The 16,321-nt window shown below is 37.1% G+C and overlaps 1 protein-coding gene across 1 annotated transcript; it reads right to left on the bottom strand.

Annotated features, from left to right (window-relative positions):
• Positions 1–12,519: 12,519 nt before the first annotated feature.
• LOC149501590 (uncharacterized) lies at positions 12,520–16,027 on the bottom strand. The gene is made up of 4 exons (XM_089732524.1): positions 15,856–16,027; positions 13,724–14,340; positions 12,791–13,402; positions 12,520–12,591 (listed from the first exon to the last, which is right to left on the bottom strand). Exons 1-4 carry the CDS (start codon positions 16,025–16,027, stop codon positions 12,520–12,522), a joined length of 1,473 nt encoding a protein of 490 aa, XP_089588650.1.
• Positions 16,028–16,321: the final 294 nt, after the last annotated feature.

Raw genomic sequence — 16,321 nt, 5'->3', positions numbered from 1 at the left:
TTACCTAAATGCCGTGCGGGATTGCATTGGGCCAACTAATTCCAGTCTGAAACTAAATCTGGTAAATGCTATTCGTAAACTAAGCATGGTAGTCTAAATCCTAATTTGAAATATTCAATTCATTGGATTTTATCTGCTTGACTAAGTTGACGGCAATTTTTTTTTTTTTACTTTTCTAAAATACTCTTACTGCCCTTATTGCAACACATTAAAACTATTGTAATACAATTATTTTTCAATTTAAACATGTTTTGTTTAATTACAATTTCTTTTACCAGTTTAGAAGCAGTATGTACTTACAGAAAATACGATATGCTGGGGTACGAATGTTGTGGGAATAACAGAAGATTATGGTATTTTTACACCAAGGCATTTCCACGACCTACTAAAATTATCAGATATAAGATTAAATTACGAATTAGTATTTAAACTGTAGAATACTAATGATATAAGACGAACTAATGTCGATAAAGCCAAGGCAGAGGCTCAGATTCATTGGAAAACAGTGCCATATCTCGAAATCAATGGGGCAGGTGTCGATGTAATCCAACGCATCACGCAGTGAAGCTCGCAATCTTTTATCTGTAATTATTTCATAACCCAAATTAATAGATCCAAACGGTTGTGATTTTTGTATGTACAGTAATTACAACCAAAATAGCCGTATATTATACAATAGCCATACAAATGCAGTTAGCATTTGTATGTAACTAATCAGTCGTCTATATCCATTTACTCCTTCTTAGTCATCCAAGAAATACATACTACCAAAAAATTGTATAAGATAATCTGACTGATAAGTGAAATCTTATAAGTATATATCTTATAATTATCATATTATATTTTATACAATTTGAAATAAATTATAGCTATGAATTTTTTTTGTAAAATAAACAAAATGATGAATTTTTTTATTAAAAAATAACTAAGAATAAACATTAAGAGCAAATTATAAGTTTTAAAACAATGATAACTATAAATGAATGATAACTTCAAAAAAGTGCTTGAATAAATAGAGAGTGTTATTTTAAATAGAATTATTTCCAATACAATTACGTAGACCATAAGACCCTAAACACTTGACTATTTATTGTAAAGTCTTTACCTATGAAGTTACCGTTTTACAACACTGGCTATTTAAAACGTTATTTAAGTTTGGCTGGCAATAATTTCTAAATTCAAATGAATTTTATTTCAAAGACATATAACCCTGTTTTCAAATTCAATCATTTGTTTATCGATTAGTTATTACAGCTTACAACGTTAAGGACGTGTACGGACTGGTCACTACAGACGAATGAACGACTCTCTATTAGTTTAAATGGATGGAATATTCCAATTCCAATATGGAAATTTAGATCTAAAAATTAAGCCCGTAGTCGCTGGAAAATTAAAATCACCAATACCGAGTTAAAGGCGACAGTGGAAGCTGACGATGCTCAATCTACCACTGAGTTAGCAGCAGCTTTCAACGTTAGCATCAAAACAATATACCATATTTGTGTCAACCATTTGAGTGAAATTGGCAAGGTAAAAAAACTGAACTATTGTCAGTATTCAGCACCCAAGCAATGGCCCAAACGAAATTTGACTCCTAAAAGTTATGGTCACTACTTGATCGTCTAGTGCCATGACAGCTTTTTACCTGATGGCACCAGCATTACTGTGTAGTGTGAGAAACTGGACATAACGATAGAGAAGCTCGCTAAGTTCCGGCCAGCTGTGGTTAATCACTTGTTCCTGCTGATCCTACAGGACAAATCTGGACCTCATGCAGCACAATAGACGGTATTTAAGCTATAAGATCTATGGTTGGAAAGTTTGCATATCTACCATACTGATCAGACCTCGCGCTGACAGACTCCCACTTTTTCAATATTTTCAAAGTTTGAACAACTTCTTTAAGAAAAAATATTCAATAAACGAGAGGTAGTGCAAATTCCTGACCTACTCCAAGAAAGTCGCGAAAATTACCACCGCGCTGCCAGACACGCATCAATATCATGAATGTATATCTTGATTGATAGAAATAAAAACTATTTTAAAAAAATGAGTAAATTTCTGTAAACTAAACAGAAATTTCATAGCTAAAGACCTAAAATTTTATTATACATAATTCAAGTTCTTAGAAAAAGACAAGACAAGAAAAGAAAATATTTTCCAAACAACGTAATTAATGTTAAAAATTACCTCTGTACTCCAAAAGTTCGCTGGCTAGAATCCACTTGATGGCATCCACTTCATTCGAGCAGAGCTCCACGATCAAAGCTGGTATGTACACTAAAAATACTGAAAGACACATAGATGATACCCACGTTATGAACTGAGCCGATTCCTGTAAAAAAGATAAGTAGATCTTATTTCATTGGCATCGGAATGAATTGCATCAGTTGGAGAGGCCTATGTTCAGCAGTGGACAGTAGACAGGCTGAGATGATGATGATGATGATGATGGAATGAATTATATTATTACCGTAGGTTGCCTACTGGCTATAGCTCTGATGTAAGCTTCTAGTCAGTATAATCACCTAATCTTAAATACCGCTTTTGCGACCTTTTTCTAATTGCGTTATTGTACTATTTGTATCGATATTATAGTATTTTATATGGTTTTCTTGAGTCGTAGACATGATTAAAAATCGTTATATTGTTTATTATTTTTATTATATTACGCTCTGACATTTCAAATACATTATTGCAGTGACCAGTAGCTTTAATTGTGTATTTTTTTTTTTTTTTTTTGTTGCTTAGATGGGTGGACGAGCTCACAGCCCACCTGGTGTTAAGTGGTTACTGGAGCCCATAGACATCTACAACGTAAATGCGCCACCCACCTTGAGATATAAGTTCTAAGGTCTCAGTATAGTTACAACGGCTACCCCACCCTTCAAACCGAAACGCATTACTGCTTCACGGCAGAAATAGGCAGGGCGGTGGTACCTACCCGTGCGGACTCACAATAGGTCCTGCCACCAGTGATTACGCAAATTATAATTTTGCGGGTTTGATTTTTATTACACGATGTTATTCCTTCACCGTGGAAGTCAATCGTGAACATTTGTTAAGTACGTATTTCATTCGAAAAATTGGTACCCGCCTGCGAGATTCGAACACCGGTGCATCGCAACAACGAATGCACCGGACGTCTTATCCTTTAGGCCACGACGACTTCACGAGGTCCACCTGATTTTAAATAGTTACCAAAGCCCAGAGACTCTATAAGAGTTCAGAAGAACTAGGTTCCGCGTAGATGTCTCAAAAGTATTCGAACAAAGCTACCCTAATCAATAGGCGAAAGCGCAGGTACGCTTTGCAGAAAAAAATAGGTAAAATTAGGTAGGTTCTTGCGAGATTCGAATCTCATTGCATCACTTGAGATGAATACATGGGGATGATGCCCCATATATATGCTCATGGACACGATATGTCAAAAGGATGCTTAAATATATCTGCAGTAGATAAATGAGCAGCAACGAAAAAAGATTTTTTTTTTATTGATTAGATAGATGGACGAGCTCACAGCCCACCTGGTGTTAAGTGGTTACTGGAGCCCATAGACATGTACCACGTAAATGCGCCACCCACCTTGAGATATAAGTTCTAAGGTCTCAAGTATAGTTTTACAAGTATAATATAGTATAGTATAGTATCAACAAACAAAAATACAAACCACTTGAAAATCCACCGAAATGCAGTAATAGACGAAAAATATGATTCTCCACAATGCACAAAATATTCCCAGCGATACCTGAAAATAGTTCGAGCAAACTTTAACTGGTTACAACATCTTGTGAGTCCTCACATGTAAATACCATAACCCGCATATTTCTCCTCCGAAGAAGTGACGCGTTCTGGTTTGAAGTGTGAAATAGTCCCTATACTATAAAACTTAAACTTAGACCAAAATCTCAAGGTGGGTGATGTTCATCCAGAAAGAAAATGCTGTTTCCGAGGGATACAAAAATAAGACATTAACGATCAACCGGCTTAACCAGTTGTTAACGACTCGGCACACTGACTTTAATAAATTACAGCATGTTAAAGTACAGATTACAGAAAAACGAAAAGGAACTTGAGGTATCCTGTAAGAATAAAAATTTCGAAAAAGTGCCACTATAAGCAAAGTTTAATGGCAAACTTTGGAGATAGCACGGGTACATTTCGAGAAGCTTTATATATAATATGTACATATATGTATCGAGAAGTGTTCACGTGTGTGTAGTGCCCAAAATTCTTAATATCTGAAATTGAATGGTGATATCGATGTTGTAATTAATGGCTACGAACACCACTCAGCACAGGGGACAGCAGGGGGATTTATTCGTCTAGACCCAAAAAATAGTGCAATAACCTATTTTTTTACTTACAGTGTGTTTGATCAAATTACTCGTTTTACTCAAGCTGACTGTCAAAGCTTTATAAACATCAATGAACTTTTGAACGCTTTTAATCTTATATTCGTCGGTATCACATATCTTCAATCCGTTTGTAAGCATTTGCTTAACAGCAACCAGTCTTTGGTAGAACGAATCAAACATCACGGTTATATTCAAATAATTCCAGTACCCGGAAATAATCGTGAACGAAGCAGTCAGGTATTCGGTTGAGAAACAAAAACTCAAAGCCTTTTCTCTACAGATCGAGACGTGTCTTATAACATGACAGATAGCTCCGGATATAATTATGTAAATAATTTTAAAACTTTTAATATTCCGCGGCTGATTCATCATACTGTTTACATCTTTGATATTCGAACAGAATTCAAAAAAATATTTATCCTCAGTTACTAGAGAGGTGATAATACTGACAGAAGATTCTAGCATTATAACGCAGTGGTTTAAATATGGCGGGCTGATTATTTGGACTAAGTGCATTGAGACACAGAAAATGCATACAGATATACTGAAGCATTTAAACATTATTTTGCATAAATTTGAACAGTTAAATTCGTAGTAATAACCGAAACACAATCTGCAAACCATCATGAAATCTAACGAGCTGATGTAGTCAAAAAACACTTTAAAAACATTTTTGAATGATATTGTAATTGATTGATCGGAACACATAACGCTCTCCATATTTACGATATAATCTTTAAGCTTTAAACTTGAATACATTTTGTAACTGATATCATAGGAAATATTACATTTTATCGTTCTGATATCACTCACGTTATGTATTATTGAATGTCCATTAAATTAGAATGTTAAAAAAAGCACAAATGTAATTATAGAAATAATGATATATTTTTTTGTAATTTCAATAAAATCATTACACTTATAAAAAATGATAGATAACACAATAATGGAAGAAATAAAAAAAATATAGATTATTTCATTAATTAGCAGCATAGATCCTATACACACTACACTATTAATAAGAATCCATTAACATTCCGAAAAATATAATAATATACTTCTAACTCACTACCTATATTATTGTTTCGCGCTGGGGCTCGGGATAAATAAATGTTCCACCAAAGTACAACTTAAAACTGTATTTATCACTTAGAACACATAAAACACTCAATGAATACTTTAAAATTCTCAATACACTTCTTCCGCTTCGCTTCAGGTGATCCATTCGCTGTTTCACTTCGAGTATTTCCGATTACTAACTAACTGGGTACCATCTCTGCAACGCTTTTATAGTCGAGACGAAATCTCTAGAATCGTCGATAATATTAAACAAAAGTCTAGTATTGTGTGTTTCCGCTATCTGACAACAGATAGCGTTGTACTTCTCGATTTTACTAGTACATTCGATATTCGTTCGGATAGTTGGCGATAGATGGCGTTACTCTTACAGACGTAACATTATATTGAAGTTTATATTGAAAATGTCATTCGTGCGATTTGGGTTTTTTGTTGTATTTTGTAGAAATTAGGTAATCGCTACCGCTATATCATTTTTCTCCAAGAGCGGAGGTTGTGCCGATGAATAAAACAGTTTTTGTTCTAGAACTTACTTTCTTCAATCATTGAAGTCATTGCGGTTTAAAAGATGAAATGCTCCGTGCACTCTTATCCAACTATGCCGACTTTGTAATCCTGCCAAGGTACCATATAATCTAATGATTGCGACGATGAATGAATAACATCGTGTAACAAGGGTCAAGCTCGCAATAATTTGCGTAAATACTGGCACTGCTATTGTGGGTTTGAGCTGAGATTGAGTCTGAGCTGCAAAGCTGCCACGCTTGAGACGTGTGACTCCAAAAGCTGATGATTCCATCGTGGGCTGTGGTGGGTTGTAGAGGCGTGGTGAAGTAGTGAGGGTGGGTAAGTCTGGTGTTAAGATTAAGGTACTATCCTGCTGGTGTGGGACAAATACTTGAGATGCGGCAGTTGTCAAAGTCGATCCATCGTACTTCTACGAATCTCTTTTTTCCTCATTCGATTCTACACTAATAACAAATTTCAGTTATTATAACCAAATTTTTAAGTGACATATTATGAAGACTACGACATTAGTTAATTTCACTCTCAGACAAACTGAAAACAAGTAATCCGTCTTTGTTTGTGCATCTGCTAATAATGACACACTTATCTGGCTCAATTTCGGAAGGATTTCTCGCAGATCAAAAACAGAAATGAAACTTGAAATTATCACACTCTGTTCAAGCTTAATATATAAAGCGCGTTATATTGTACAAACCGTTTGCGGAAAACAGTAAAAAAATAAATATTTCGTATTCTGGAATACTGCGAAATTTCCCAAGAAACACTTGAGCACTATGCACAAACACTGAGCACATGCCTGCAGTTGATTTACGTACTTCTCATTTTAATTTGGTACCATATAATTTTAAGCAACCATAAAACTTAAGGTTGTTAATAAAATTTTGACGGCTTAAGGTAATTAATACAAACATAATATTAAGGTCTTAAGAAATATTTTTAAATAGCATTATTTATTAGTTTAACATTCCTGTCATGATTTCATATTATACTCCTTGCGGGTAGGCAAATATTGATAATTGTGATTAAATTTAATCTTTAATTCTGAATATGTTCCATGGTATTTAAGTTCGCTGAATAATTTTTAGGATACAATTATTGACCGTTTTCAGAGGCCGTTACGTCACAGTCCAGGGTTTTTATGCAATATTTTCCGAATTTAGTTTTTTTCTTAAGTTTCAATAAAGCCGTGCGATTGTTCTATGACTCGAAAATCAAACCCATTTCATCTTCACCGACTTTCTTCCTTCATTGTTTTAGTGTTTTAATTCATAACAAGCCTCAAATTCTTAAAAAGCCACATAGCTGGGTCATGGAAAGTATTGTTACCATAAACCATCGCAATTCTCTTTACTTCAACTCACAGCTAAGATCATGATCTAACCAACTATGAAGATAAAAGAAATATATTTAGCACGGTCTCCTCGATACCTTCGTATGGTGTTCGGGTTGATCTAAAGTAGCTCTCGACTGGAGCGCCACTTGATCCTCCACAGCTCCTCTTGAATTTCGAGTTATTGAGCCCTACACTGGCTGTGTGGGTAGGTGTATATAGCGCTGAATACATTATAATTTCGATTGAAATAATTATTCAGGAACCTTTGATCGATTTAATTATACTAGAGGTCCAGCAGTAGTCGAAGTTCGACTATAATTAATTGGAATTGTAAGTTTGTACACAATTATGATTGTATTTTCAACGCCAAGACTACACTATAGAAACATTAATAAAGACAAACAATATTTAATCTATTATCAATTTTACCATAGACGTCAAGAACAAAAGTTTGACAATAAATAAATAGTGTACATGCGTGTGTGTGTCAAATACAAGGTAGTATGTGTAATGTTTTCTTTATTGATTTAATGTATCTTTTATGCATTATTTAAAAAAAAATTAGCATTGTGCACTTCTTCTCTATATTCTCTGTAAGTGCGGAATATTTCATGCTCCTCCGTCCACGCAATTTTCGTAAAAAGGGATACAAAGTTTTCGCTTCACGTATTAATATATAGATTTTCACAAATTTTTATTCCAAGCCACAGTTATGCCAGGCTGCTAAGCTAAAGCCATTAAAACAGTAAGTACTTATGTAATGTTCAATTACTACCTGTTCATAGATTTAAGAAAACTGTCAAGGAACGTTTGTGCAACAAGGCGTATTATAAAGTTAAGGATTATCTGCTAGATGGCACTACGTGGGAACGATGCGTTCACTCCTGGCCTTTTCATTTTTCATTATTATTATTATTTTGTAATTGTATTTTTTGACTTGTTTTCTCGTTTACTGCAAATATTGTTACTTATTTAAAAAAAAAAAAATTGAGACAAAAAAACAAAAAAAAACCCCGCTGAGTTTATTTCGCCGGTTCTTCTCAGGACTGTGGCTTTTTTTGGAACCGGTGGTAGAGTTAGCATTGTTATTTATATTTTGACATTCAACAAATGTGTTATACTGACATCTAAGTTGAAATAAATGACTTTGAATTTGAATTGAATTTGAATACTGTGTGTATTCCTATTGTAAAACGTCCTAGAGGCCGGAGCCCCAAACGTTGGTCCGACCAGATCTCCGAGCAAACCAGCGGACCACTTAGCGCTGCACTACACCAGGCAACTGACCGGAACCGATGGAGGCTAACAGTCGACAAGCTAAAACGGAGTCACGATCCTCAGCAATGAGGGAGCGATGGAGAAGAAGAAGAACTGTAAAGATTTTAAATTATTCTTATATATCACTGAGAGCTATTTTCAAATTCGAAGTAACAATTTAATTTAATTTTCTCAAAATAAACGGTACCACAAATTACATGATTCATTTTATATTAAGCATTTCGCGGAATCAATTATGAATTTGAACCATTACTTTATTTGTCTCTATTTCGTAGTTGTAATTTGGTTTAAGCTATAAATTTTACAAACGAACAATTTTGTTACGATATTCATAAATTTATTTAATACTGTGAAATATTTTGGATATAATTGTATATGGTAATATCAATAAAACACGTATTTGCAAAAGGATGTTTGTTTTATTCTTCTGATTAATAAATTATAGTATATTGTTTTATAAAGAAAATTAGCAGACGCTTTTAATAATAAAATTGATTTATTATGAAGTACTCGCGTTAATACATTTGCCAAATTAAAAATACCAAACATTCCAAGTCCAACGGTGACACGATAAGATTTTTGTATCTGCTGAGGAAATCGTCAGAGGAAAACATCTTATTTCCTTTGTTATAATTCCCGTAAAAACATACAAAACAGGGGCAATAAGACTCCGGTGCAGAAAATCGTTTATCTTGACAAAGATAATGACTACGACCAAGAAACTAATCGGACCCGTGATTAACCCCATACCGATAGGTTGGACAATTTGAAATACTTGATTCGTTTTTTTTTGTATTGGTTAGGTGGATGGACGAACTCACAGCCCACCTGGTGTTAAGTGGTTACTGGAGCCCATAGACATCTACAACGTAAATGCGCCACCCACCTTGAGATATAAGTTCTAAGGTCTCAAGTTTAGTTACAGCGGCTGCTCCACCCTTCAAACCGAAACGCATTACTGCTTCACGGCAGAAATAGGCAGGGTGGTGGTACCCACCAGCGCGGACTCACAAGAGGTCCTACCATCAGTAATTATGCAAATTATAGTTTTGCGGGTTTCATTTTTATTACACGATGTTATTCCTTCACCGTGGAAGTCAATCGTGAATCAATCATTTGTTTAGTACGTATTTCATTAGTAAAAATGGTACCCGCCTGCGGGATTCGAGCACCGGTGCATCGCTACATACGAATGCACCGGACGTCTTATCCTTTAAGCTACGACGACTTCAAAATATTAGTTTTATAATTTGTTATTTTAAATACATATACTAGCGACCCGCCCTCGCTTCGCTTCGGGATCTGTAATTTATTATTAAGCTTATTGAATTTTCTCTCTTCATCTTTCATAATATTGCGCGGTTAGTTGTTAAATAGTCATAACTATTTAAATACCAGATGCGATAAATGTATTTATTTTGATATAAGGATCAATTTGTTACTACCAAAATTAAATGTACGTTAGAAATAAAATATCAATTTTTTGGTTTACTATTTTAACGATAACACATATAATATAGATATATAATTATATATAATACAGATATATGCTGTCGTAGACTTTTTTGTAGGACTATTTAAAATAAACATTTCCATTATACATTATATACTTATGTAGACGCGAGATAAGAAACTAACGAATATTTGAAATTTGGTCGTTGCAAATGAAGGACACAGACTGCGGGAAGAAACGATAAGAAGCGGCAGTTCTGCGTTAAAGGAAGGATGCACAATACCTTTATGTAGTCCTTACTGCAGACTCGTACCACTTCGCGATGAGAAACACCAACGATTTCACTTATTTACGTATTTAACATAACAAAGACACGAAGCGCGCGCGCGGTTGTTCAGCCATATTTTTTCGTCTCGATGTCACCACACGATCTCGCTCGCACGCGTCCGTAGGTAAAGTGCCGGAGTGGGATGGGACAGGATTTGCAAAACCAAATTAAAATGTTGCTATTTTTCGAAACCTAAAACTAACTAAGTTTTAAACCAGCGCAACCATTCCCCCGGGCTTGAAGGGACGCCTTCAAAGTATTATCTAACTAAAACGTGTATTATCTAACTAAAAAACTAAAAAGTGTATTATCTAACAAACGAATAACAATAAATTCAAATAAGTACGCTACGTTTATCTACTACTACGCTATGTTCCTACAAGAATTAAGAATCTATACTATATCTATATACAACTAACCTAAATAATATGAAAAATCTAAATGAGCTACTGGTTGGGTAGTGGGCAGAGTCGCACCACGGGACGCAAATACGATCCGATCGCTGTCTTAACCCGTGCAATGCGTGTAACTCCCGTAGAGTCCGGAAACACTTCTTCCACGACACCCAAAGGCCAGTGTAGAGGAGGCGAATTATCGTTAATCAGAATCACCACCGAGCCGACGACGACTGGATCGACCGGCGTGTTCCATTTGCGGCGTGATTGCAACGTATGAAGGTATTCCCGTCTCCAGCGCTTCCAAAACGATTGAACTAATTTGTCTAGCAAATCGTGTCTAGCAAGAGTAGTTAAATTTTCATCGATTTCTTCCGCAGGCAAGCATTTCAAAGGCGTGAGATTCAAAAAATGCGCAGGAGTTAAGGCAAGCGGTTCTGAAGGATCACTAGAGAGTGTTCTACATAAAGGTCGTGTATTCATTACCGATTCGATCTGAGTGAGAACAGTACATAGCTCTTCAAATGAAAGAATTGTATCACCTATAACGCGATATAGATGAGACTTTAAGCTTTTGATATTAGCCTCCCAATTCCCGCCAAAATGGCTAGCTGTCGGTACATTTAGGGACCATTCAATGCGACTTTCAGCTAAGACGTGACCAAACTCTGTATTATGATACTTTGAACAAAGAAATTCATGAAGTTCTGAAAGCTTGCGTTTAGCACCTATATAATTCGTTCCATTGTCCGAATAAATTCTACCCACCGGGCCTCGTCTAGATAGGAACCGCTTGAAGGCTCCCATGAAACTAGCTGTGCTTAAATCACCAGCCAGTTCTATATGTACTGCGCGCGTAGTCATGCAAACAAATAAACACACGTAAGCTTTGGTAGAACGAATACCTCGCCCACGTGTTATGGTAACATTGAAAGGGCCAGCATAATCTGTACCCGTGTGAATGAAGGGTTTAGCGGATTGAACGACACGACAAGAACGATGATCCGCCATTTCAGGGAATGTTGGCTTAGGACGAAGTCGAAAGCAAGGCATGCATTTGTGTATCCTATTCCTAATTAAATTACGAGCAGAAAGTATCCAATACCTCTGACGGAGCGCCATCAGCAGGTCAGGACCGGCGTGACAATTTAATTTATGATGATATTCGACAAGTAAATTCAATATCGGATCCTTTCTCGGAAGCAAAATGGGATATTTCTTGTCGTAGCTCAAGTCAGAGTTTCTTAAACGTCTCCCTACTCTAATTACTCCATCTTTAAGAAATGGTTTTAAGTGTCGAAATGCAGGGCTACAAACTTGACCTTCCTCGAGCTTCGCGATCTCAGCGCGAAAATAAAACCGTTGAAGTTCACAAAGAATTAATAACTCAGCGAACTCATAATCCGATGCTGACATGCGATATCTGTGAGGTAACAATTTTACAAATCGACAAACGAAAACTACACTGCGCAATAGTTTAGACCAAGATGAGATACGATCTCCTAGTGATAATATAGGAGATTTTTCATTTAAAGTAGCGGCGATAAAAGTCTGTTTCTTTTCTTCCGGCGCCTCAGGCTCTACGGAAGGATTAAAAGGAACAGCAGGCCACTGCGCGACATCCAAATGTGCCCAAGGGGGGCCACTAAACCAAAGCGGGTGATTAATTATTTGGGAAGGAGTGAGGCCACGCGACAAACAATCAGCGGGATTGTCTTTACCAGACACGTGATATAGATTTTGTGGAGATAAATAGCTTTGTATCTTCGTCACTCTGTTAGCCACAAAGGTGCTCCATCGATGAGGCGATGAATGTGTCCAACAAAGTGCGACTGTTGAGTCTGAAAACGCGAATATATTGCGAAAAACAATGCGATTTTGACAAGCGACTACTACATTTTTTATGAGCTGAGCGAGTATGAGAATCGCGCAAAGCTCAAGTCTGGCGAGCGACACAACCTTTTTAGGAGAAACCTTTGATTTTGCTGTTATCAAACGTATTGTATTATCATTGTTATTTTGAACGTGAAAATATATCACCCCTCCATATGCTTTCTCACTGGCGTCCGCGAAACCTAAGATAGTCGCGATGCTGTCGACGTTCATACCTACGTGACGTGGGATCTTTATATGAGAAAGCAAAGGAAGTTCTTCTTTGAATCGGCTCCACATTTTTACTATATCTTCGGATGGAGTGTCATCCCAGTCACAATTGCTCAGCCACAACTGCTTAATAATAAGTTTAACGAACAGGACGACCGGTGCGACAAATCCCATGACGTCCCATATTTTAGCAACACATGACAGTATTGTACGTTTAGTACAAATTTCAATCGGAGTGTAAACTTTTATACAAAAACTGTCCGACGTAGGAGACCAACACAAGCCGAGTACTTTATGCTGGTTCGACTCATCGAACTCCTTGACACCTGGCAGGCGATGCGACGGCGGGATCGAATCTAACACTACTTGTGAGTTACTCGTCCACTTCACCAGCTCGAACTGACCGGCCTTCATGAGACCTATCATATCAGAAGCGGTCGATATGCCGATGTCTTCAGTTCGAATTGAATAAACAAAATCGTCCATATACAGGCTAGTATCAATAATTTCTCTGGCCCGCGGGTAAGCGACACCTTCATCAGCTGCCAGCTGTTTAATAGTACGCAACGCATGAAAAGGACTAGACTTAAGCCCGAAAACTACACGATTAAATTCGTAAACTTGTAATGGTTGTTGAGGAGAAAAACGATATAGAATGCGTTGAAAACGCCTGTCAGATTCTCTGACTCCAATACTCAGAAACATCTGACGAATGTCAGCGGAAAGGGCAACCGGAAACAAACGAAAATTAATAATAATATTAAATAAATTTCCTTGGAAATTTTGTCCACGATATAACAGATCATTGAGCGAAACATTAGTAGTAGTCTTACAACTACCATCGAGTACGACTCTTAATTTGGTTGTGACCTTATCTTGTCTGATTACACCATGATGCGGAATAAAATAAGAAATATCTGAACTGTCACAATCTACAGCTGAGAGATAGTTCTTCTCTAAATATTCGAGAATGATGTTGTCGTACGCTAATTTTAGTTGCGGAGAAGCTTGCATCTTTCTTTCTAAGCAGTAAAATCGATTTTCACTCGCTTGACGCGAATTACCGAGAGTGTTAACATCACCTTTAAAGGGCAAAGCCACCACGTATCGTCCGTCACTATCTCGTGTGGTAGTACTGGTATAAAACTCCTCAGACATTTTGTCCTCGGGGCTGAGTACAGACGGCACGTCTACCTCCTCTAATTCCCAAAACTTCCGAATTGTGGAGTCTAACGGGTCTCCGGTACAGCAATATGAAACGCTCTCGTTGCTAGCTACACGAACGGGAGCGTCACCAACAATAACATAACCGAGGATAGTCTCTAACGCGATCGGCGAGGCATGCGAAGGCCGTCCTTGAACCTTGTTCGATAAGAGCAGATGCGGGAAAATCGAAGCTCCAATCAACAGTTGGATCGGGCCTGGGTTAAAGTAAGTATCGTCTGCCAATGCTATGTCTTCGAAATTCGATAAAAGAGAGGCATCAACTGTGGTAGTTGGTAAACGTTCAGTAATTTTATCTACTACTAACGACTCCATAGTATAATTTACGTTACGATCGAAACGAGAATAAAATTTTATTTCTACAGAACCTTCAATTGTTTTGCTAGAACCTCCTATTCCCTTTACTACGGAACAAGCAGGTCTATTATTTATGTTCAAACCCAATCGTCGACAACAATCACGAGTGACAAAATTGCTTTGAGACGCGCCATCCAACAACGCGCGTACACAATGCTCCCTACCACGTGAATCAATAATAACTACACGTGCGGTCGCAATTAGTACCGTAGTAGGACTGCGTAAGATGCGGTTATAACCTTTCGATAAAGTGCACAGCGTTACGTCATCCGTGCTGACGCGAGCTGGAGCAATGCCCATATCATTTAAGCCTACCGAATAAGGCATGGAGGGCCGTGCGACAGCCGATGCTCGTGTACCTGGTGACTGCGTGCGTCTAGCATTCGAATGCGCTTTACTCGCGACGGGTTCAATTCCGAAACATAATAAAGTGTGATGCTTAGAATTACATTTTTTACATAAAGAGGACGACCTACACGCGGAAACACGATGACCGCTACTTAAACAATTTATACATAAATTGTTCGATTTGACGAATTGAAACCGCTCATTCGGTTTATAACTATTAAAAACCCTACATTTATAAATGTGATCATGTTTGTCACGACACAGACTACATACCGTTGACTCAGAACTAGATGTATAAGCCTGTGTAGATGATAACTTAGAGTCAAACTGCCCTTTGTTGGCAGCCTTGGGAACTGATGACGTGCGCTCTAATACTTTTATGTGATCACGAACAAAAGACACTAGATCTACAAACAATGGTATTTCGCATCCCTTTTTATTTAAGCGCTGATAGGATTCAAACGCACGGGCAGTGTCTGTGTCTAATTTTTTAAGCGCAACATGCAAAAATGTAAAATCCGATAGGTCATTGACCTTCAAGTTTTTTAAAGCGGCTACCGACGATGCGAACTTGTCCAAAAACAATTCTAAATTACTAGGCTTCGCAGAAGAGATAGGTTTAAATTCAAATAATTGATCTAAATACGCAGTAGCAGATAGACGTTTATCTTCGTATTTGCTATTTAATAAATCAAAAATTAACGAATAGTTTTCGGCGCTTGGAGTAATTCCCGCGCATATGGAACGAGCCCTGCCGGTTAATTTGCCTATCAAATAATAAAGTTTCTCAGAGTCCGTTAACGATGTATTATTATGTACGACATTCCGAAAGCTAGAGATAAACAAAGGCCAGTTTTTTATATCTCCATTGAATTCGGGAATTTCTATTGGGGGTAGTTTTGGAATCCTATGTTGACCAGCCAGCGTAACGTGATCCCCCGTTTGCGATTGTAACCTTTTGGCAGCTCGTTTCACGCAGCCTAAGAGATCTTCAAACGCCGTAAGAGGTTGATAATTAACTAAATAATCGGGATTAGCCTTTAACTCCAACAAGATTATTTTATCGAGCACACCTTCAAAATCTTCACGCAATGAATCTACTGTTTCAAAGTCGCACAAAAAAGCGTCAGCGTTGAATGACTTTGAATCCATATCTCTAACTTGGCTAGAAATGCTTTGCATGCGGGAGAATATCCTATCTCTTTTAGCATATAACATCTTTAAATTAGTATCTGAAGGTGCCATTTTAAGATAAACGTTAATAAATATTTCAAATAAACAAACTAACGATATTCGAAGCGGCGGGTAAGGTAAACACCTACCTACGAGTACAAATTTATGCGAATAGTACAAATGTTAATAAATATTTTAGAGTAAAAAACTAAAGATAATATTCGAAGCGGCGGGTGTTTATTAGCACACAGGAATACGCTACTACCCGTCGCCTGGCGTTTCCTATCTATCGCCTTTTACGATATCCCAGGAAGAGGCGGGAGTGGTGCTATTCTACGTAAGGTACCCGACACCACACGGGGAACC

Source organism: Bombyx mandarina, chromosome 13 (genome assembly GCF_030267445.1).
Source record: "Bombyx mandarina strain Sakado chromosome 13, ASM3026744v2".
Classification (NCBI taxonomy): domain Eukaryota; kingdom Metazoa; phylum Arthropoda; class Insecta; order Lepidoptera; family Bombycidae; genus Bombyx; species Bombyx mandarina.
Note: the sequence above shows the minus strand (reverse complement) of the source record. Positions and strands in the feature narration are given on the sequence as shown.

Coding starts and splice junctions, on each gene's coding strand:
- LOC149501590 (XM_089732524.1), bottom strand. CDS start 16,027: ATGGCACCTTCAGATACTAATTTAAAGATGTTATATGCTAAAAGAGAT. Junction 14,341..15,855: donor ATTGCGTGAAGATTTTGAAG/GTGTGCTCGATA, acceptor CAACTACCACAG/TTGATGCCTCTCTTTTATCG. Junction 12,592..12,790: donor GTGAGAAAGCATATGGAGGG/GTGATATATTTT, acceptor TCGCGTTTTCAG/ACTCAACAGTCGCACTTTGT.